This window comes from Lepidochelys kempii, chromosome 6 (genome assembly GCF_965140285.1).
Source record: "Lepidochelys kempii isolate rLepKem1 chromosome 6, rLepKem1.hap1, whole genome shotgun sequence".
Lineage (NCBI taxonomy): Eukaryota > Metazoa > Chordata > Testudines > Cheloniidae > Lepidochelys > Lepidochelys kempii.
In genome coordinates this window covers 44,992,100-45,014,260 of record NC_136385.1, presented here as the reverse complement: position 1 = coordinate 45,014,260, position 22,161 = coordinate 44,992,100, and the positions used below count along the sequence as shown (strand labels likewise).

Genomic DNA, 22,161 nt, shown 5'->3' with positions numbered 1-22,161 from the left:
AGAGCAGTCTCTGGATTTAATGATGGGCAGGGGAAATATAGGTTTAGGTGGTATCTTGTGTTCAAGTGCGAAAGGGTGGTAAAAGAGTATGAAATGGTTGTTAAATTTTCCAAGTGTGGTATTCTGTCATGGGAGTAAGCTCTCTGTTTGAGCACAGGGCAAGTTCAGCTAGCACTTGTCTATTACACATAGTTCCACTCCGCCTTTACATTGTGTTATGGGCATATTGGGGCATCGCTCAAAGAGGGCAGAGTTAAGGCTGTCTGGGTGTTTTACCATAACTCTGTATTTTCTGGTTTACAGAAGTTTGAGTTTTACTGAACTTGATATTCTGGAAGGGCAAGAACCATCACCAAGCAACATTAACTCTGCATTAATAAAAGTTTTTGCTATTTAAATTTCTTAGTTTTTTTTAAAAGAGAAATGCTTGTTGGTAGGAGTTAATGGTCATTTAGGCAAGCGTAATTCTCACCTACGTTTGCAGATGATATGTTACTGTGGCTAGGTTAATCATTAAAAGACATTGTTTTATGTGGTGCTTTTCATCAGTAGATCTCAAAGACCTTTACATCATTTTCCCCATTTTAGAGATGGGAAACTGAAGCACAGAGCAGTGAAATGACGTGCCCATAGTCATCCAGCAAGCCGATGACAGAGCTAGGAATAGTCCCAGTCCAACAGTCTTTCCTCTAGGTCACACAGTTGCTATGTGATTCCTTGGTGCTCTTCACAACTCCTGTGTATTTGCTATAGTGGAATGGGGATAATGGTCTTACTTTGAAATGTTTGCAGTGTGTAGTTGTTAACAGGGCTGGTGAGAGAAATCCCATGCAAGGTCTATGTTTCAAAACCTTGTCACTTTTCTTACATGATTGTTACCGAAATTTTGAGAGAGTAAGAGAGAGTGGTGTGACTATGTGCTTCTTCACCGTAACATGTAGCCCCTGCCACCAACATTTCCAGTTCTCCCTTCCCAGCCCATTAAGCCATTACTTGGCACTGCAGCAGTCATTAACATTTAAGTTGTTCCTTACTGTCTCCTGCCTTATGCTGCTGAATACATATATCACAGGTAGTTACTGGCAGGCTGCATGCTACCTTGGTTATGTAGCCTTAGCTGCACACCAAGCTGTACCACTCTCTCCCACTATCCATCCCCAGCTGCAGCTTCTGGCCTTGTTTCCTCAGATGTGCCCCGGTCCACTCAGTCCCCACACAGCGGTGATGTGTACCTTAACTATTCATTTTCTGGATTTCAGATATTTAAATTTGTGTTACCCCAACCCCTGATCCCAACTCACATGCAAGGGCAGGGAGTGGGGTTCAGGTACCCGAAGAGCAGCAGATCCTAGGACACACATCAGGCAGGGAGAGGGGCTCAGACTCTTGAAGAGGGGTAGGGCTTGCCCAGATTCCCAGGGGGAATTCAGGGTTGACAACTCCACGACCCCCTTCTTTCTCTGTTACTCCTCACATTCCCCAACTCCTCCTTCCTTCCCCTTACCTGAACCCTCAACTCCTCTTCTATCCCCTACCACCCATTCCCATAAAATACTCCGATCCCTCACTGCAGACCCAAATTTCTTCCCCATTGCCACTTACTCTTGGACCCCCAATCTCCCCTCCGTGTGAGCATTCGCATGTGTAATTTATTTTCTTTTAAAAAACAGTTTCAGCACCTTCTGAATATTCTGCTGCATCAGATGATGTTTAAAAAAAACTACAAAACTTAACAGAGGTAGATTTTCCTCAAATGTTTACAGTTCATTCGCAGATTTCTTCGCAAGGTAGGTTGCAAACTTTTATGTTACCAGAATCTGAACTTCTCGCATTTGGATAATTAACCCTATCCTACACTAACCCAGGAGGCAAAGCCAACTTCAAGACAATCCATGCAAGTATGCAACTTTAGAAAACTTAGGTCAGGTATACACTCAAAAGTTAAATCTACTCAGCTATATCACTCAAGGGTGTGAAGAATTTATACCTCTGAGTGACGTAGTTAAGCTGGCCTAGCCCTTGGCGTAGCCAGTGCTAGGTTGACGGAAGGTTAATCCACCTCTTGGGGAATTTGATTAACTAAACCAATGGAAGAACCCATCCCGTCGCTGTAGTGAGTATCTACATAGAAGTGCTACATCAGCGTAGCCCTGTGAACTGCTCCATTCATATCAGTGGGGGTTCCCTGCCTCCCTCCTCTGAAAAGCATACCCATTCTCAGCTCCTCACCTCAGTCGCAGCAGTCTCAGTGCAGGCTCTCCCATACCTATTCTAAGCTCCTCACCCAGAGGGGTAGGGCTTCTTTATATACAGGCTCACAAGGGGTGGGGGTAGGGAATGTGAGTCCCTGGTGTAATGACTGACCCCTAGTTTGATCTCTCTGAGTGAAAGAAAAACAATGCCAGAACGTGCCAGCTTTTTTCCCCCCTCAGGGATTGTATCTTGGGATCCCCTTGGTCAAGTGGCACCATATTTGGATCACTGACTATACCCCATGCAGCACATCAAATTTCAAGGCAATCTGATTGACTGTATAGCTCATAGAGCACTCAACTGAGCTTCAAACACAAAGCTAGTCTTAACCTTAACTATAGCAGAACTATTGCTCTGTTAAAATGGAAAAACATATTATAATCGCTTCATTGTAATAGGTGTTGGAGAAATTATGATACAGGATAAAAATAATGTTTTACAGTAGTACTTCAGAATTCCATTCACTGCAGATTGTGACATGAAAAACTTCTGGAATATGTCAGTCACTCAAAACACCATTTGTGACAAGCACAAGATTTCTGAAACAGCAGCGCATTTCTGACCTTGCCATTATTCATAACAAATTTAAACCTCCAAGTGAATCACTGCACACACTGGAAACCTGAAATTGTTGCCAGTTAAGTTAAATTTTGCTATAACAATTGATTAAAGAGAGGAAAAATTAAATCTATATTTTACAGCTGTAAATTTTTATTCAGAAACTAAATTAAGATTGGAATGTTTTCAGGCTTTACTGACTACTCTTGGATCCTCTGTAAGAAGATTAGGACACCAACCTCTGAACAACAGCAATCATTTGAAATACAGGCCAAGGGATTTTGAACTGCAAGGCCATTGATGGAACTGTTTTAAAAAATAGTAGTTTTCCTCTGTCAACGCTGCAGAAAATTTGGATTGCTTTAAGTTTGGCATTGAGCTTGACAATGCTTGTTGCCAGTACAGTGCTACAAATGGACTTCTCAGATGACAGTGCCTTAAGTAGCTATGCCAGGTGTGCTGCTATGTTGGTAAGTTTGTTGTTGCACAAAAGCAGCATGGATATGTTCAGTCTAGTCAGATCTCAAATTAGCAACTGTGAATCACATTTAAATTGAAATATGAGAGATTTTTGTGTTTAACCGCAACATAAAAGTGTCAATACGTTCCTTTACTGTGTGAAAACATAGTGTACCTCACACCAACACTACATTTTCTGTATTAATGTCAACTGTTAAAATGTTATCTGATTGTCAATACAGCGTATGCTGCACTGTTTTGTCAAAGCTGTACACATGAACTTATGAAAAGCAATGCAATTTGCATTTCAACAATGTTAAGCATATGTTTATTGGAAATTACAATTGAATTATACACAGCTTGCAGAACAGGCACAGGTAACAAGCCACAGTTAAAATAAATCATATGGAAGAAAGGAAGTCTAGAACCCTTTTACTTTATATTAAAATAAAATTATACAATTTTTGCACTAAAAGCAGAATATCCTATAGTCCTGACTAAAGTAACACATTTGAAAGAATTCAAGTGAGATAGGAGCCTAAGTTTAATTTAGGCAAGTAACTTAGATGCCTAAGTGCTATTGATCTTTAGTGAGACTTGGGTTCTTAAGGGTCTACATCATTTTTGAAAATGGAATTCAGAAGCTGAAGACACTTGAACACTTAAATACAAAAGGTTAGATAGCTGAACCGGATTAAAGGTAAAAATTTCAAAACAGAGGTTCCATACACTAACATGGCAAAATGAAGTGGTACAAAAAACCACTCACCTTTTCTACTCTCTCTTCAGAGCACATCAACTCAATTTGTTCATGGAATTGTTTCTGGTAATATGTTTTCAAAATGTTCTCTTTAAACCGCATTTCCAGCTTGAGGTATTCCTTTCTGATTTCCTCCCGTTTTATAAACAAACTTTTTAGAATTTCTCGAAATCTACCAGAAATAAGGGACAAGTTAAAAAAAAAACTGATTACACATGTAGTCCTTTCATGATGCCTGGTTTACTGTGATACAACAGAAGCAAACAAAATTCCAATTCTGAGCTAAAAAAATAGATATGGAAAAATAAGGAATCAAAATTAGTAAGTGACCTCAAGAAAAGTTATATTCCTATTTATCTTTCCCAAAATGGTAGTACAAAGAGCAAAGATTCTATACTGCAAATTAAGATCCATACAAAACAAGAGCACACACTCAAGTTTCAAAAGGGGATTAAACTATCCTTGTTTAGTTTAGGAAGTCATTAAAAGGGTACATTTGTTTCCCTCTTCCCCCAAACAGCCACCAACACCACTACAGAAGTACTTCATTTTCAATAGGAGTTTAAACTATGTACAACTCTGATATAAATATGAGACAACTGACACCCAAGTGCAGAGAATCTAAATTCCAAAGATTTAAATCTTCTCTGTTTTCTTCCTCTCCCCGCAGCTCTCAAGGTTTCAAGCCGTCATTTTAAAATAAAATGCCTTGCTCTTTGATTTGTGAAGCTGATATTTGGATTCAAGCAGATACCAGCCAGACTCTCCTCACACAATGAGCTGTGCTCTAGTATTGCAGAAGGCTTCCCATTTCCTTCTTTACTCAGCACCAGGTACCAGTTTATTCAATAGCTAAGGTGATTGCTTCCGTAAGCACATAATGCCTCCTACAAATATTGCAAAAGGACCCCCTCACCCTTTGCAAATGAAGCCCCACCCACTGTAGGTGTCCCTCTCAACTGTTTAATTCCCTGCAAGATCTCATGCATGCTTTGCAATTGCCTGCAGCTAGTGGACAGTGAAACCATACTCAAATGCAGTGAAGGTTTAGGTCCTAATACCTGTGAGGCTGAGGATGGAAAACTAGGGATGGAAGGATGTTTAGGAGAAGGGATCCAATTCTGGGGAAACCTTGATCTCTGGGTAGATCCAGGACCTACTTAGCTTTAGTCCATCACTGTAAACCATTATGTAAATACATTATGAGTCTGCAAACACTAAAAAATGGTACTGTTGTACTATTACTCTTAACGGGGTGGGATATTTACTCTGGAGTCTAATTATTACCATGTCCTTGCTAACATCGTTAACAGATGATAATCATATATATAAAGCTTATTAATTCAACTAGTATATCTATATCTCTGTCTGTCATGTTATCCTATTCATTTGAGAGAACCATAGGAATAGGCTTATAATTTTTGAACATGCAGATATTCCAGATATGAAGTGCCAGCTGTGTTTAGAAATATATAAGGTAAAAGTGACATCTACAGAACTAGCTACAAAAAAAAAAAAAAAAAAAAACCCACGTGTGGGATTCCTGTGGTGTGGCTGGCTGGATTTTTTTGTTTTCCAATAAAATGTGTTCCATCATCAGCAGTTCCTTTTCATAACCTAAGAATGTTTAAAAAATGCTCATGTCTTATTCTAGTATTTTATAACCCTAACCAGACCAAATAGAATTAAAGTAAGAACTCCTCTCCACACTGGCAGATATTCAACTACTTTGGCCAAAATTTTCCAGAGATGATTATTATTTCTGGATAGTAAGGTATATGTAAAATACATAATTATTTAGTTTAGAGACAAACAAAAACAGAATAAATCTCAAAGAAATAAAGCATTCCATTGCAGAGGATCAGAGCAGAGGGGCACACAACTCAGAGATGGAACCATTTAACTCAATTGTCCAGTCAAGTATTTTCTAGTTCAGAGGTGGTCAAACTATGGCCTGTGGGCCGCATCCAGCCCATGGGATCCTCCTGCTCAGCCCCTGAGCTCCAGGCCTGGGAGGCTAGTCCCCGGCCCCTCCCCTGTAGCCTCAGCGTGCCATGCCACCGTTGCAACGCTCTGGGCGGCTGGGCAGCGCAGTTGCAGAGCCACGGCCTGACCTGGTGCTCTGGGCAGTGCGGCTGTAGCGCTGCCAGCCACAGGTGCTCCAGGCAGAGTGGTAAGGGGGCTGAGGGGTTGGATACAGGACAGGGGAGTTCGGGGGTGTGGTTAGGGGTCAGAGAGTGGGGAACGGGGGGGGCAGCAGGGGGCAGTCAGGGGTATTTGCATTCTACTGGAATAAAGGTGAAAAATCATAATAAGTGACAGTGATTATAAAAGACTTGGGGCCTAAGCTTATAAAACAGTAACATTTAAAAAAAAATGTGTATGTCACTAAGGAGCCAGTCTCTTTTCAAAATTTTAATTTTATTGCAGAGTTCAGTGCTCACTGTCAGGCGTGTTTAACTGGAACTAGTCACAGTAGTAAGCAGTCTGTTCAGGAGCTTTTCTAGGATTATGTCCCAAAGGTTTGTTGTTGTTTCTTTTAAAAAACCATAACAAATTTGAGGAATAAACAACATATATTTTAGGAGTATTTATTAAAAAAGGATAACTTTAATTTTGTTAGCTTAATGATAAGGTAACATCTAGAAGTTTGGAGTAACTGAGTGACTACAAAAATCACCATCATCAGGCTCTACAATAGCTTCAGACAGTGGCCAGATGTTTTAGAGGGGATGAACAGAATGGGGCAATTTCAAATGATCCATCCTGTCATCCAGTGTCAGTTTCTGCAAGTTGGAGGTTTACTGAGCATGGGTTTGCTTCCTTGACCATCTTGGCTAGTAGCCATTATGGATTGATCCTCCATGAATGTATCTAATTCTTTTTTGAACTCGGTTATACTTTTGGTCTTCAGAACATCCCACAGCAACAAGTTCCACAGGTTGACTTCCTCTTGTTTGTTTTAAACCTGCTGCCTATTAATTTCATTGGGTAGCCCATGGTTCTTGTGTTAGGGGAAGAGGCACAAAGCAAACAGAATCTTACTTTGTACTCGTGACTTGTCCTCATTTAATCTTGAGAGATTAATATTATGCAAGTACTGTAATTTAGAGACATAAGTATCCAATTCTGCCTCTAGAGTTTTCCAGCTGAAAGAACAGCAAGGGCCAATTGGAGTAACCCCAGCTGGATAATTCTCAGAAACCTCATTGTGATGGGGTTCTAAAGGGATAGAGCCAAGAAAAAAAAATGCAGACATTTCTAACCATAGTCTTTTCCTCCCTTGCAGAAGAGGCTGACCTAGGAAAATAGTCCAGACCTTTGGGATAACAATTTTTTGATGTTCATTTATTTATTCTCTCTCCCGGGCATACCACATCAAAAAAGAAGAAATAATAGAACAAGGGTGGCCAAACATACTGATTCTCCGAGCTGCAGATGACTATCTTCAGAAATTTGAGAGCCGGGGCACACCTGCTGAGGCTCCAGCCCCACTACTGCTGAAGCCCTGAGCTCCAGCAGGTGTGCCCGAGACACTCTTCTCTACTGGGCATAAGCCCTTACCCCACCACCCCACTGCAAGGCAGCGGTCCTGAGCTATTCTTCCCTCCCCAGTCTGGTAGGTGAAGAATGGGGAGTGGCATGGGGGGGTTCTGTGAGCCACAATTTAACGGTAAAAGACCTGCAGTTTGGCCACTACTGTAATAGAACATCACTGAGAGAAACAAAACACCCTCCCTAAAAACAAAATAATTCAATGAAAACTGTGAAAGTTACAGAAACTAAGAAAGCTACAAATATACACAAAGTCCAAGTGCTTGCCTCTGAAACCTGGGCCTATACAGTACCTATTATGCACAAAGAACACGGTCAGGAAAATATTTGGCAGTAGCAACAACTAAGATAGGGTATGCAGATTCTATACAGTCTGACTACCTGCAAAAATAACTTCATTAAGTGGCTGTACTGAAAGCTAACAAATTAACTGAGAGTGGAATACTCTTCCTCTCCTCAGAATGGCTGTCAGCAGCAGTGCAGGCTGGATGGCACCAGAGGCTGGATGGCAAGCAGGAACAGAAGCAGCAGAAGCTAAGGCTACTATTTTAGCCAGAGTTTCACATAACGCCGCCTCCTTAGCTCTCGTCCCCTAACATCCCTACTCTACTTGCGCTACATTGATGATATCTTCATCATCTCGACCCATGGGAAGGAGGTCCTTGAGGAATTCCACCAGGATTTCAACAATTTCCACCCCACCATCAACCTCAGCCTGAACCAGTCCACACAAGAGATACACTTCCTAGACACTACAGTGCTAATAAGCGATGGTCACATAAACGCCACCCTATACCGGAAACCGCTATACTTACCTACATGCCTCCAGCTTTCATCCAGACCACATCACACGATCCACTGTCTACAGTCAAGCTCTAAGATACAACTGCATTTGCTCCAATCCCTCAGACAGAGACAAACACCTACAGGATCTCTATTAAGTGTTCTTAAAACTACAATATCCACCTAATGAAGTTAAGAAACAGATTGACAGAGCCAGACGGGTCCTGAGAAGTCATCTACTACAGGACAGGCCCAACAAAGAAAGTAACAGAACGCCACTAGCCATCACCTTCAGCCCCCAACTAAAACCTCTCCAGTGCATCATCAAGGATCTACAACCTATCCTGAAGGATGATCCCTTACTCTCTCAGACCTTGGGAGACAGGCCAGTCCTCACTTACAGACAGCCCCCCAACCTGAAGCAAATACTCACCAGCAACTACCCACCACACAACAAAAACACTAACCCAGGAACCAAACCCTGCAACAAACCCCGGTGCCAACTCTGTCTGCATATTCAAGGGACACCATCATGGGACTGAACCACATCAGCCACACCATCAGGGGCTTGTTCATCGCACATCTACCAATGTGATATATGCCATCGTGCGCCAACAATGCCCCTCTGCCATGTACATTGGCCAAACGGGCCAGTCTCTGTGCAAAAGAATAAATGGACACAAATCTGACATCAGGAATTACAACATTAAAAAACCAGTAGGAGAACAATTTAACCTCCCTGTTCACTCAATAACAGGCTTAAAAGTGGCAATTCTTCAATTAAAAATCTTCAAAAACAGACTCCAATGTGAAACTGCAGAACTGGAATTAATTTGCAAACTGGACACCATCAAATTAAGCCTGAATAAAGACTGGGAGTGGATAAGTCATTACAAAAACCTAATTTTACCATACTAATTTTCCCCTACTGTTATTCACACCTTCTTGTCAACTGTTTGAAATGGGCCACCCTCATTACCACTTCAAAAGTGATTTTTCTTCCCTTTGTATTCTACTGTTAATTGAATTGTCTCGTTAGACTGACCCTCCCACATGGTAAGGCAACTCCCATCTTTTCATGTATTATGTATAAATATACCTGCTACTGTATTTTCCACTCCATGCATCTGATGAATTGGTTTCTAGCCCACGAAAGTTTATGCCTAAATAAATTTGTTAGTCTCTGAGGTGCCCACAAGGACTCCTCGTTGTTTTTGGTAACACAAATAATCAAACAATGAAGTTTGATATCTTAGCACATGTTCCCAGATTCTACAATATAAACAGAGCCTTACAAAATTATTAGTACAAAGAAAAAAAAAATAGACCACTTCATGTAAAATACTAGTTTGTCCAGAAATTTACACCACATTCCAGTCTTTTAAATAACTAGATCTTGACCAGTTTCTTTGTATTTTTGATAGAATCTCAATAATTGTTACTGTATGTTACTGTATAAGAAATTTAACATTTCATAGCTCTATCTAGAGCAGCTTCCTACTAGGGCAGGATTGTAGTACATTTTTGGAGATTTTTACCTAGCCTAGTTGCCAAAATCCCATGGAATGGGCTTCAACTACTTCCCCTGGAAGACTATGCAACACCCTAATAGATTTGTCAGGAAACTTTTCCTGACACTGTGCCTAAGTTTTCCATTTCCCAATTTCATTCTATTGCTCCTAGCTCAACACAAAACTGTACCATCCCAAATAAATCCACTCTGTTCTTGGTGTTTACAAATGTCTGATGTTCCCACACACTATGTCTTGCTAAGTTAGCCAAACTGTCAATGTATGGATATTTAGTTATTTATGTTTTTCTTTTTGAGTCCATTTCTCTAGCTTGTGGATTGTTTGCGTTACTCCTCTCTGAATTCTCAGCAGTCTCAATATTTTTCCTGATAAAATGGTGCCCAGAACTGAGTAATCCTCTCTCTACTCCATGAATCCTCTGTATGGTGCTCAGAATTACATTAGCAAAAATGACCAGTGCATCACCTTGCAAACACCATCTAATTCGTTATCCACTATGAGACTTAGGTATGCTTCAGCATTACTCCAGGATAGTTTTCCGTCTATTGACCAGTGTTTTCAGACCTTTATCCTCCCATTTTATAGGGACCTTTGTGAAATCTTGAAGTGATTAGGCAAAATTGACACATGGCTTAGAATCACTTTACAGCAGGAATAAAGTTAATATATATATCTGACTCAACCAAAGATAGGGAAAGCAATCTTATAGAATCAGCATAACATTATAGGATTAGTGAAACTGCATTTTGTGAAGTTTTAGTTTCATCATATACACCATAATCAAGTACTTTAATTAAAACATTTAGATTCAAGGGGTCTATTTTTATGCATTCCAAGTATATTTGTGAGATTTTCCCAATATATTTGTCTTTCAATATTAGGGAAGAACTCCATTACACTATATGAATCCTTGGCTAGGAAAAAAAAATTGTGTATAGTGTCCTGCTTTTAACAGGATGACAGTATCTAGCCCAAGATATATCAGTAGTTAAAAAGATAAATTACCTGACAGTTTATCGAACTTCAGTAGCTCCAACATACATAAATCACAGATAATGCAAACTGAACAAATTGTTTAAAAAAAAAAAAGATTGCATACAAGATAAACATTTTAAAATAAATGCTCAATGGTGAAGTTCAGATTTTTGTAAAGCTCAGTGCTGAACGGTAAACAAACACTGCTGACCAGAGTAAATAGCCACACTTTTGTCAAACTGATAAATATTTAATAGGAAAATATCTACAGATCTCAGAACTTCGCCATTCCCCCCCCCCAAAATGCTGATGTACATGAACTGAGTGGGTACCTTGACTTCCACAGAACTCTTATAGTGTTTTACCCAATAATTTAGCTAGATAGTTAAAGCATCAAATGCTTAAATCTTCTGTTTTCCTTTTAAAAAGAGACAATCAGTCGTCAAGATTTTTTCAGAAAACTTTTTATTTTTCAAATTATCTGAATGCATTTCATGTTCCATTAGAAACATGGATGAGGAACCGGGTAAAATCAATTTGTGTTTTTCTATTTGGCCACTAATCAGTAAGCAGACAAATGTCCTTTTTAGGATTCCAGGAGTGTAGTGTTTTGGGTTTTTTTTTTTTTTGGGTTATTGTTTAGCCACACAATTTAAGAAGGATTTTCAGTTAATATGTCACACTTTTTTATCTTTTACACACTTTACAAGTATTTCTTAATTTATACAACGTCTCAGTCAAGTATCTCCATTTTACAGGCTTATTAAAAGGTTCAACTATCTGCTTTTTTTGCTGTATAGTGTGCATGGTTTCTGAACCTTTAAATAGAAAGCTCAATATAATGAAAATTTATACCCTGTTGCTACTTGCTTTTGCTGAACCACTAACTCCAGTCTAGCAGTTAAACTTTTTTTTTTTAAAAACAGGAAAAACTAGATTGTTCCTTTACAGTAGTGTTTTTGCAATCAGAATATTATAAATGGAAGATATGTCCTTTAATATATAGCTTTAGGAAGCTCATATGCCCATGTTGAAATTTAATAGCTGAAAGTTTATCATTGAATAGGAAGTAAAAAAAAAAAAAAATAATAATAATGTTCATTAAGGTCACCAACTGATATTTTTCCTGCCATTAAGTTAAAGTTCTGTAGTAGAGTCAAGAGAGACCAATTACAAAGAGTCTGTCCTGAGATTTGTTTTATTTTAAATCCCTCCACCAAGATGTAGTGTAAAACAATATTGAGTATAATGTCACATCTACTCCAGAGGGATCAACATGAACCAAGCTGAAACAAAGATTTTTAAAAAAAGTATAGAACTGATTTTACAAGGCTATGGTAAAATTCTGGAAACCTAAACTTGTGAAAATGAGACCTTAATATGATGTTACCTTTGAATTTCCACTTGCTGCTGGTTTGAAAGAACACTTGTACCATGCTTTTCAGGAATGGCTGCTTTTTCTTCTTCATATGCTCTCAGTTTCTCTTTCAGCATTATGATCTGAAAAATGAGGACAATATGTTTGGATTGTAATACAAAGCTTGCCTTGTGTAACTTATTTTTCACCATCTTTCTGTGCCTCTCGTCTTGCAAGAGGCATTTTTAAATTAACAGTTAGGAATATCCCCCTAAATAGAACATGGAAACATTTGCTTCTTAGGAAAACTACAGAGACATGGTAAGACAAATCTTACCCAACGCTTTCATTCATTATACACTTTCTGCTTATACCTCAGTGACATTAGTATAGTAATTACAGTGATTAAGACGGACATACCTCTTTCTTTTGTTCATTGCAAATCTTAACATATTGACTTATATGACTGTCCAAACTAACAACATTGCTTTTCAACTGTTAAGGAAAAGAGAAAGTTAAATTTTAACAACATTCTTTATGATACATCATACACACTAAGTGCATTAGATAGAAATATCACTAATTACATTTGAACTGTATTACAAGACGAGACAAAAGTATGTTGTTAGATCAGACTGGAAACCAGAAGACAGTGGTTCTATTCCTAATTCTGCCAATGGTTACGGGCATGGTCTGCATGACCAAGGGCACATGTTTCACAAACATAGAAAATTGGGGATAATGATACCTAACTACCTTTGTAAAATGCATTGAGATCTAGGATTTCCCTGGTTTGCATTCTTGAAGATTAGCTTTGGCATTTACCTTAAAAATATATTTGATTTCTAATGTAGCTCATCTTAAAAATATTTAAGAAGTGGAAAATATAAATAAGAAAATAAAGGATATTAGACTACATGATTCAACACAATTTTGATGCAAAAGCCAAGTAAATTGTAAGTTACATGGTTCTCTAGACACGTAACTGCTTCATTCTTTTAATCCTATGCTATTTTAATTTTGTAGACTCCAATACTTGCAAAATAAGTTGTATAAATTTACTTACAGAAGATTTAATATCTTTTGCTCGGTTTGCATACTTAAGAGTGTTGTAAGTGTCATCATAGAACATAGAAGAAGGACTAACAGCAGCTATCATTATAGTTCGACAATTCCCTCCAAGAGAATCTTTCAATAAACGAGTAAGCTTGCTGTTACGATAAGGAATGTGTTGTTTCTTGCTCTGGAAATAAAAAGTGACAAGTGTTTTTATGGATTATGGAAGTTAGTATATTTGACCTACCTTAAAAGTCTCTTTCAAAACTTAATAATCCCACAAAGACAATAGTACATTCATTAGTAGCAAGTGATAAAGACTTGTAATCTTTCACTTCCATTAGTAATCTTCCTCTAAACTACACCCCCACCCAAATCACACTGTCCACTTTAAATCTTTCCCCACAAAAATCAAGAATTAGTGTATTTATTGCTCAAATTTTTGAAAAAGTTAGCAATTTGGTTTCTATACCCTAGATAGCGGAGAAGGGTGATTTTTGTAATGCGGACAGCCTTGTACTGGCACAGAAAATGGACTAGGGTGGAATCTCTATCATCTATATTGAAAACAAACAAAACCAAACCGATTACCTACCTCTCAGAACAGTTGTTCTTTGAGATGTGTTGCTCATGTCCATTCCAAATAGGTGTACACGTGTTGCGTGCACAGTCGTCAGAAGGTTTTTCCCCTAGCGGTACCTGTTGGGTCAGCTGTGGAGCCCCCTAGATTCACGCCTTCATGGCAGTGTATATAGGTCCCTGCCAACCCACCGCCTTTCAATTCCTTCTTGCCGGATACTCTGACAGAGGGAAGGCGGGTGGGTCTTCAAATGGACATGAACAACACATCTCGAAGAACAACAGTTACGAGAGGTAGGTAACAGTTTTTTCTTCTTTGAGTGATTGCTCATTGTGATAGGGTCAGGCCAGATGGCTATAGGAGAGTAATAGAAGGCAGATATATTAGCCCCAAGCTAAGTAGGTCCCTTTTCCCTGGGTAAGATAACAGGGAAGGTTCCAGAACAATCAGGAACCTTCTGGAGACAATTAAGACAGGCTGATTAGAACACCTGCAGCTAATTGAGAAGCTACTAGAATCAATTAAGGCAGGCTAATCAGGGCACCTGGGTTTGAAAAAGGAGTTCACTTCAGTTTGTGGTTTGTGTGTGAGGAGCTGGGAGCAAGAGGCACTAGGAGCTGAGAGTGAGAATGCAGACTGTTGGAGGACTGAGGTGTACAAGCATTATCAGACACCAGGAGCAAGGTCCTATGGTGAGGATAAAGAAGGTGTTGGGAGGAGGCCGTGGGGAAGTAGCCCAGGGAGTTGTAGCTGTCGCACAGCTGTTCCAGGAGGCACTCTAGACAGCTGCATTCCACAGGGCCCTGGGCTGGAACCCGGAGTAGAGGGCAGGCCCGGGTTCCCCCCAAACCCTCCCAACTCCTGGTCAGACACAGGAGTCGTCGACCTGGACTGTGGGTTCAGAAAAACGGCCACGCTGAAGTCTGCTGTGAAGCTCCAAGGCGAGCAAATCCGCCAATAAGTCAAGACCCACCAAGATAGAGCAGGAACTTTGTCACATCATGTAGATTCCAAGTAGGTGACTTCCAAGTATTACCTAGGAGGTGAGGTTGGAGTTTATGGAATCACTGATTGTAGCGCAGCTTTTGGCAGAGCGGTATTATCTCTGGTCTGCTGTGTAATTGCGTAGTGGGCTGTAAAGGTGTGGACGGACGACCACATCGATGCCCTACAGAGGTCTTGGATAGGAATTTGTGCCAGGAATGCAGCTTAGGATGCCTGTGCCTTTGTGGAGTGTGCTATCAGTGCAGGGGCAGGTATCTTTGCCAAATCATAGCATGCCTGGATACAGGACATGATACAAGAAGATATCTTTTGGGATGAGACTGGAAGCCCTTTCATGCACTCTGCGATTGCAATGAAGAGTTGCACTGATTTTCGAAATGGCTTTGTTCTTTTAATTTAGAAGGCTAATGCTCACCTGACATCTAGGGAGTGGAACATTCGTTCCCTGTTGCTAGCATGCAGCTTAGGAAGGAACGTAGGAAGAAAAATGTCCTGGTTCACATGGAATTGTGAAACTACGTTCAGGAGGAAGGACGGGGGCGGTCGCAACTGCACCTTGTCCTTATAGAAGACCTTGTATGGGGGCTCGGAGGTTAAGGTCTTAAGCTCAGACACCCTCCTAGCTGAAGTTATAGCTGCCAAGAACGCTACTTTCCAGGAAAGGTAGAGGAGAGAGCATGTTGCTAAAGGCTCGAAAGGAGGTCCCATCAGTCTAGAGAGCACAAGGTTGAGATACCATGAGGGAATTGGCTGTTTTACCTGAGGGTAGAGACTATCTAATCCCTTGAGGAAGCAGTCCACCATGGAGTTCGTGAAAACTGAGTGACCAGGCAAATGGGGGTGGAAAGTTGAGATAGCTGCCAGGTGCACTTTTATTGATGATACCAACAGACCTTCCCATTTTAGGTGCAGCAAATAGTCCAGGATAAAAGGAATCTATGACTGTAAGGATGGAGTGTGTTTTTGTAATGCCAAATGGAGAATCTTTTCCTCTTGGCCAGATAGGTGGCCCTAGGGGATGGCTTCCTGCTGCTAAGGAGGACCTCTCTAATAGGGTCTGAGCATGTGAGCTCCGAGGGGTTTAACCACGGAGTTTCTATGCCGTGAGATGGAGACACTTCAGATAGGGATGCTAGACACAGCCAAGGCCCTTGGTGATTAAGTCTCGGACCAGGGGCAAGGTTATAGGCGTGTCCACTGACAGGTCTAGAAATGTCATGAAGCACTGCTGGCGAAGCCACACTGGTGTTATTAAGATCATTGATTCTCCCTCCCTTCTGACCTTCAGCAGGACCTTGTGTACAAGCGGGAAGGGCGGAAAAGAGTAGAGTAGATAGCCCCTCCCTGTTGCCATGGTACGGGCTGCCGAGTCTAAGGAGACCTGTAAGGAGGTCCTTGCTACGACCTTGCGTTCCTCCAGGACAGCAGCAAATTCAGAGCGGGAGTCTGCTGGAAGAAGCTCTTTACATTTGGACAACGTGTTCCAGGAATTAAAACTATAGCGGCTGAGGACTGCCTGCTGGTTTGGAACTTGAAGCTGGAGTCCCCCGGAGAGTATACCTTCCTAACAAAGAGATCCAGTTTCTTAGACACCTTGGACTTAGGGGTCGGTCTCAGCTGTTCCCGTCTTTCCTTCTTGTTGGCCGCCTCCACCACCAGCGTGTTTGGCTGAGGGTGAGTGAACAAGTACTCAATCTTTTGAAGGCACAAAGTACTTCCTCTCCCCACCCACCCTTTTGCCATGCAGGGGAAAAGAGGCAGGCATTCGTCACAACGCTTTTGTAGTGTTATTGACTGTTTTAATGAGGGGCAAAGCCACCCTTAAGGGACCCTTGGGCAACAGAATATCAACCAAGGGGTTGGTCTCCTCTGCCACCGCTGCTGCCTGCGTGCCCAAATTTTGAGCCACCCTTCTAATCAACTCCTGGTGGGCTCTGTTGTCCATGGCTGGCAGTGTGGTGGATGTGCCTGCCCCGGCTTCATCAGGAAAAGAGGAGGAAGATGCCCACTGGGGAACTGGGTCTTTCTGCCTCTCTGGTTCACAGGGATCCCCTTGCACTGAAGTGCCCTGTGTGATGGCAGGAGCGGTGCTGGCCCCTGTGTCCGTCTTATTCCGGCCCCGGCTCCTGCCGCTATTTTGGTGCTGACCTACGTGCCCAACTCGAGTCCACGCGGAGGTTCATGGGCAACAAATACTGATTAAGATAGAGGGGACCATGCCTCCAAAACCACAGATAAGATCTGGCCTTTGGACTTGGCGGTAGGCCCACGGGGTCCAGAAGGGCCACTGAGCCAGTGCCTGCCACTGTGGTGGCCATACCATTATAGGCAAAGGCTGCCCTTCCTCCTGTCTGGAGCAGTGCCACGAGTGGTGCCAGCTTCGCCTAGAGGTGTATGATTTGCCTCTGATGAGGATTCCGAGCTCCGTGACCAAAGCGGTGCCGAGTGAGATGGTGCCGGGGAGCGGTGCTGGGGTGAGGACGAAGGGTGCTGCATCATCACTGGCTTGCCCTTAGAGGGCATGGTGCCTCTCTGTGGTGGTGCTGGATGGGGTCTGCGCTGTCATTGCTATGAGGTCTCTGGCAGCCTCCAAAGGTGTCCGGTGTGGAGGGGAGGTCTAAATCCTCCTCTCGACCCTCCTGCACCAGGGAGTCCATTAGAACCATACTCGACAGACCTCCCTGTGAAGCCAGAGTCAATGGTGCCAGCTGAGTAGGAGCTGGAGCAGGATGGGACTCACCTGTTGGTGCTTCCTCGTACCACTGATTTAGTGGGAGAGCAACCTCTGTCGCACAAAAAGAAGAGGTCTGACACCAGCAAATGGGTGCTCGCACCAAAGGAGGTCTTCGGCGCTGGGGACTCGTGGTGCCGAGGGTCCCTGGAGCCCAAATTCTTTCTCGGTGTGTGGCCTGTTACCGAGGCTAGTGTGCTGCACACAGAAGTACTGGGCTTGGGGTCGGATGCTCCCGAAGCTGGCTGGGGATAGAGGGCTGAGACCATAAGGAGCCATTTCATCCTGAAGTCCCTCTCCTTTTTTGTCTTTGGGCAGAAGCCTCTGCAGATTTTACACTTCTCAGTCTGATGGGCTTGCCCCAAAGACTTTAAACAGGAGTTGTGTGGGTCTCCGTTTGGCATGGATTTTAGACAGGACCTACATGGCTGAAACCCTTGAGACCAAGGCTTGCCCCAGTCCCTGGGTGGGGGGGAAACAGTGTGGGAAAACCCCCAATTGAAACATATCTAAGATGACCAAAAACTTCTTGACTAACTAATACTAAGTTTTTAACTATTTACAGAGTCAACAAGAAAGAGTCCACTAGGGGATCGTTTGCAGTAGCAAGAGAGCTGCTCAAATGACCATAACGAGTGGTAAGAAGGAACTGAAGAGGCTGCGGGTCGGCAAGGACATATACACACACCATCTTGAAGGTGCGACTCCAGGGGGTTCCACAGTCAACCGGATGGGTACCGCTAGGGGAAAACCGTCCAACAACCGTGCATGTGGTACATGTACACCTACTTGGAATCGACATGAGCAATCACTCAAAGAAGAAACTTTTCACAATACCCACTGAATCGCTATCAGATGATAAGATTGTAGCTACTAAGGACCTCATCCTGCACCAAATAAATCCACAGGGTAAGATTCCCATAGACACAGGACCCAAATGCTCACAGGCCCTTGTAGCCTTAGAGATTTGTTGGCTTCGTCTGGGCCAGCAAGGGAATAAAACCCTAAACCCCTTCCACTCCTCCTTCTGGGCTTGAGGAGAGCTCTGTGGCTGAAGGATGCAGCATATGTTTATTGGCTCCTGTACATCCGAGAGGACTTATAACCATTCTCCCTGCCCAGGGCTGCTATTCCATGCCAGGAAAGAATGCGCCCCACTCATGGGGGTTAGAGTAAAATCGGGTTTTTTAGACCTTGCTAAGGGCATCATGCTAGTCATCTTTTGAGGACTGGGAAAGGAATATTTCCCAGATCAGTTTGGCAGTGAGGAAATGTGGCATTTTTCACCTTCCTCTCAGCAGTTCAGGGACACATGGGTAGGTTAAGTTTTAAAATCCATTTTGTCACAACATAGCAGGTTCCCTGTGCACATTCTCATTCAATAGCACCTGATAAACCAGAATATTAAACATTTTAGAAGAATGCTAGGGCTCCTGTTGTCTGGTACAGCAAGGAAACAACCCCTTCTCTCCTCCCCCCACCCTTGTATGAGGGCAGTCGGGTCCCCATCAACAGTACTGGTACTAGGTTAACTGGGTGGGGGGCGAACAGCCTTCTGCCATGTGGTATGAGTTACAAGGAAAGATAACTTGCAATGGATGAGTTATTGTTAGCTAGTTTCCAGATGTGTGACAAAGTTGTGGCCCAGTTAACCATATTTCTGGTGTCTAGTCTTTTTTTCTTGCAGTATTTAGGACAACACTGGGCAACAATTTAAACCAGTGATTCAATTATCAATCCCACACCTGGATCCATCCAGTCCTTTTAAAGCTGACATTTAAGTGGAAAATCTTAGCTATATTTGTTTTCACTAGATTACTCTTCTTTGAGATGATCACAGTGACAAAATGATGGAAATGTTTACTCCCTGGGGTTGGGAAAAAAAACAGCCAAGGAACTCTTCAAAGTAGAGAATGGGGCTTTGGACAGAGTATGCAGCAGGGTGACTTTCATTTCAAGACAACTCAGAGTCAATAGCTGAGAACACCATAGAGACTTTGTATATTGCTTCAGCGTGAAGTGCTTTGTAGTTTAAAGCTATACTGATTTCTTTTCAGGAGTCCTAGTTTGGCTATAGTAAAGAGGAGAACTTTAAACAAGGTTTAAAGAGGGCAGATGACAAAAGTCCACAGGCATGCAATAAAAAGGTAACCTTGAGAGAGGGCTATATGTGTGGGGGTCGGAAGTGGGGAGGACATGGAAATTTTCAATAGGGTCATAGGAACAACAAAAGTGAAATAAATGGGGGAATCTGCTCAAAACCTTCACGTCTATACACAAATGCAAGGAGTATTGAGAATAAACAGGAAGAACTGGAAGTATTAGTCCGTAAGCTGAATGATGACTTAATCGGCATCAGAGACTTGATAGGATAAGTCTCATGACTGGAATATTGATAGAGAAGGCTACAGCTTGCTCTGGCAGGGCAGGTAGGATAAAAAGGGAAGTGGTGATGCAGTTTATATCAAGAATATATACATTTGTTCTGAGGTCCAGAAAGAGTTGAGAGGCAGACCAGTTGAAAGTCTCTGGGTAAAGATAAAAAAAAGGAGCTGCATCATGGTAGTGGTCTACTATAGTCCACCAAATCAGGAAGAGGAGGTGGACAAGGCATTTCTAGAACAACAGAAATCTCCAAAAACACAAGACCTGGTAGTAATGGGAGACTTTTCCAACAGATATCTGGGTAGTTAAAGTAACATGGCAAAACACAAGATTTCCAGTAAGTTCTTGTATATATTAGGGACAACTTTTTGTTTCAGGAAGGTAAGTAACGAGTGGGAGAGCCATTTTAAACTTGATTCTGACCAACAGGGAGGAATTGGTAGCAAATCTGAAAATAGAAGGTAATTTGGGTGAAGATGATCATGAAATGTTAGATTTTATAATTCTAAGGAAAGGAAAGCATGAGAGCAACAGAAAGAGTTTGTTAAAGTCTGTTGTCCTCAGAGAACTGGTAGGTAGGGTCCGATGGGAAGAAAATCGGGAAGAAAATGGAAAAGAAAAAGGGAAAAAGTCGTTCAGGAAAGCTGGCAGTTTCTCAAGGAGACGTTATTAAAGGCACAACTGCAAACTATCCTGGTGCAAAGGAAAGATAGGAAAAAAAATAGGAAAAGGCCAATAGGGCTTCATCAGGAGCTCTTTAATGACCTGAAAATCAAAAAGGAATCCTACAAAAAGTGGGAACATTGACGAATTGCTAAGGAGGAGCACAAAAGAATAGTAAAATCATGAAGGACAAAATCAGAAAGGTTAAGACACAAGATACATAGCAAGCGACATAAAAGTCAGTAAGAAGTGGTTCTTTAAATATATTAGGTGCAAGATAAAGATGAGATACACCAAGTTCTCTACTTAGACAGGAAGGAAAGCTAATAACTGATGACAGAGTGCTTAAAGCCTATTTTGCTTCATTCGTCACTGAAAAGGTTAATGGTGACCAGATAGTCAACACAATTAATATTAACAAGGGGGAAGGAATGAAAACCAAAACAGAGAAAGAACAGACTAAAGAATATTTAGATAAGTTGGATGTACTCAAGTTGGCAAAGCCTGATACATTCATCCTAGGGTACTTAAATTAAGGAACGAGCTGAAGTAATTTTGGAAGCATTAGCAACTATATTTGCAAACTCATGGAGGACAGGTGAGTTTCCAGAGGACTGGAGAAGGGAAAACATAAAACCTATCATTAGAAAGGGAAACAAGGAGGACTCGAGGAATTATAGATCTAACAGTCTGACTTCAATAGTTGCAGAGCAACTGGAAAAATTAAACAATCAATTTGTAAGCACCTAGGGGATAACAGGATTATAAGGAATAGCTAGCATACATTTGTCAAAAACAAATTATGACAAATCAACATAATTTCCTCATTTGACAGGGTTACTGGCCAAGTGGAAGGGGGTGGGGGGAGGGGAGCAGTAACGTGATATATCTTGATTTTAGTAAAGCTTTTAACACAGTCCCACATGACATTTTCATAAACAAAACTACAGAAATGTGATGTAGATGAAAATTACTGTAAAGATGGGTGTATAACTGGTTGAAAGACTGTAGCTGAAGAGTAGTTACCAATGATTTGCTGTGAAACTGAGAGGGTATATCTAGTGAGGCCCCCCAGGTCTGTCCTGAGCCCAGTACTATTGAATATTTTCATTAAATGACTTGGATAACAGAGGGGGGAACGCTTATAAAATTTGCAGATGACACCAAGCGGGGGTGGGTTGCAAGCACTTTGGAAAACAGTAGTAGAATTCAAAACAAACTCAACAAATTGGAGTCTGAACGCAACAAGATGAAATTCATAAAAAAGTACTATATTTCGGAAGGAAAAAAAAATCAAATTGAGAACTACAAAATGGGTAATAACTGCCTAGATGGTAATACTGCTGAAGAGGATCTGGGGGTCATAGTGAATCACAAATTGAATATGAGTCAACAATGTGATGCAGCTATGGAAAAGGCTAATGCATTCTGGGGTGTATTAACTGGAGAGTTTACGTAAGTCAAAGGAGGTAATTGCCCAGCTCTACTCGGCAGCTGGAGTATTATGTC

General features: G+C 41.6%; 1 protein-coding gene across 1 annotated transcript in view; it reads right to left on the bottom strand.

Annotated features, from left to right (window-relative positions):
• Positions 1 to 22,161, bottom strand: part of KIF18A (kinesin family member 18A) — a 108,027-nt gene that overhangs the window by 52,549 nt on the left and 33,317 nt on the right. Inside the window, exons 6-9 of the mRNA XM_073350650.1 lie at positions 13,299 to 13,475; positions 12,653 to 12,727; positions 12,266 to 12,375; positions 4,040 to 4,202 (exon numbers count right to left, since the gene is read on the bottom strand). Of these exons, the coding sequence (XP_073206751.1) occupies positions 4,040 to 4,202; positions 12,266 to 12,375; positions 12,653 to 12,727; positions 13,299 to 13,475 (525 nt within the window). The remainder of the gene's footprint in view (positions 1 to 4,039; positions 4,203 to 12,265; positions 12,376 to 12,652; positions 12,728 to 13,298; positions 13,476 to 22,161) is intronic.